The sequence below is a fragment of the Wasmannia auropunctata genome, unplaced genomic scaffold (assembly GCF_000956235.1).
Source record: "Wasmannia auropunctata unplaced genomic scaffold, wasmannia.A_1.0 LD336106.1, whole genome shotgun sequence".
NCBI lineage: Eukaryota > Metazoa > Arthropoda > Insecta > Hymenoptera > Formicidae > Wasmannia > Wasmannia auropunctata.
Genome location: NW_012026784.1, coordinates 554815 through 556636, shown reverse-complemented (window position 1 = coordinate 556636; position 1822 = coordinate 554815). Strand labels below are relative to the sequence as shown.

The following is a 1822-nucleotide window of genomic DNA, read 5'->3' as shown; positions in this document are numbered from 1 at the left end:
ATATGGTATTGTGGCGGTCCGCTTACGGCACGCGCGCCTGGCCGCGCGCCGGGCCCGCGCGCCCGCCACGTGACGAGAGCGGTGCGCGACGCCGCCGCTAGGTGCCGCAGGCGCCACGACAAATCTCGTAATTGAGATTCACCCACGCCCGCTATATCTAGGGCTCCGTGGGTGGTCTCAAGCACGTTCTTCTGCTCTCGGAGCGACGCGAGCTTTTCAGGCCGTCACTCCGAGAGTATTTTGGGGATACCAGCAAGCGACAGAGCGAGCTTGGTCCTTGTAATCGATAGGAAGCAAGAGTCCCGGCCTCTCGATTCAAGGCACTCCAGGCCTCTGTACCGCCCCACGTCGCGTACGCCCAGCCGGGCCATTCTTTGCCGAGTCGACGACGAAGCCAGCCATCACGCCGCGGGCAAAGAAAAGGGGGCCACCCTGTCCCCTCGAGGCAAACGGCCATCCGCCTCTACATGAAGCCCAGGCGAGCAATCACCCGTCTCTGCAGGAAGCACAAGCCAGCAGTCATCCGCCTCCTCCGCAGGAAGTCTCAGCAGTGGAAGAGGTCTCCGAACGCCGGCTCGACCCGGGAGTGGCCTACCTTCCGTGGCGTCTGACGCCCATTGACTTCATCAGGCCCGATCGTCCACCTACGGATCCTCGGCCCCGGCCAACGGTCAGCCGAGGAACGCAGACCGAAGGAAGCACCTCACCACCAAGTCCGCCGGTCAGGACGCCGACGAAGCCGACGACGCCAGGGCGAACGAGGCAGCGCAGCCCCACGAAGCCGCTGACTCCCGGGCGACCAAGGGGTCCCTCCATCCGGACCTTCCGCACGCCCAGTCGCCAGCCAGCGACGCCGTCAAGACGCCCACGACCTTCAGAGTCCCCGGGGCGCTTCGCGGACCTCCTCCGGCGACTGGCACAGGCGTCGCCGGACCGCAGCCGATTGAGAACGGCCATCTCAATCCCGCTGCGACCGATTCCACGATTCCAGCGCAGGCCATTTGTGCAGGACCGGACGAAGGCCCTCTTTAGCGCGTTGGAGAAGGCGGATCTGCATCGACACCGGCGCTAAAACCTCTTCGCACCTCTCGGCGCGGGCACCTTCGGGTGCCACCCGACTTACTTACTTCCTATCTCCTTCCGGAGTCAATCCATCTCAACCAAGTATCTACACTGACATTCCTACCCTTGTACATATATCCTAACAATATATTCAACGTGTTATCCTCATACGGAGTCATTTGTGGATTACCCTTCATTGCGCTCCTTCTCCTGATCTATCACTACCTACGTCCACAGTATAATTTACTTTTAATCCATGAATGACGTTATTAACATTAATAATTAGTGTTCCAGTTTGATGCATACTTTTACATTGATCTAATGTTGTGTCGATTATATATTCTGCTTGTGCATTATTTACAGTTGATGTGTGAGAATACCTTCCGCAGTAATGAATTGTTCGTGAAATTAAGATTTTACATTGTATTACATTTATTGATTCAAATTTTGATAATTGTAATAATTGAATATTTATTTTTTGGACTTGCGGTTCAGTTAAGGGTATGTCGCATTCCTCTATATCCAATAATGATATTGTTGTTGTGTTGAAATTTGCCGATCCGCAGTCATAGCCAACAATTCCATAAATTCCTCGCATGAAGATTATCCGCATTACAATTAGGTAGATTACAGTCTTTATCTATGATTAAAATTAATTAATTAATAACTTATTTTAATATTTAGTTCTGGGAAATTGAAGATGCTGCGCGGTTCAAGTCCAATCTCCCAGCTTTAGTTTTATTTAATTATTTGTTCCTTG

General features: G+C 52.8%; 1 protein-coding gene across 1 annotated transcript; it reads left to right on the top strand.

Annotated features, from left to right (window-relative positions):
• The first annotated feature begins 2 nt into the window (after nucleotides 1-2).
• LOC105456515 lies at nucleotides 3-1032 on the top strand. Its single transcript, XM_011700619.1, has 3 exons — nucleotides 3-81; nucleotides 291-559; nucleotides 631-1032. Exons 1-3 carry the CDS (start codon nucleotides 3-5, stop codon nucleotides 1030-1032), a joined length of 750 nt encoding a protein of 249 aa, XP_011698921.1.
• Nucleotides 1033-1822: the final 790 nt, after the last annotated feature.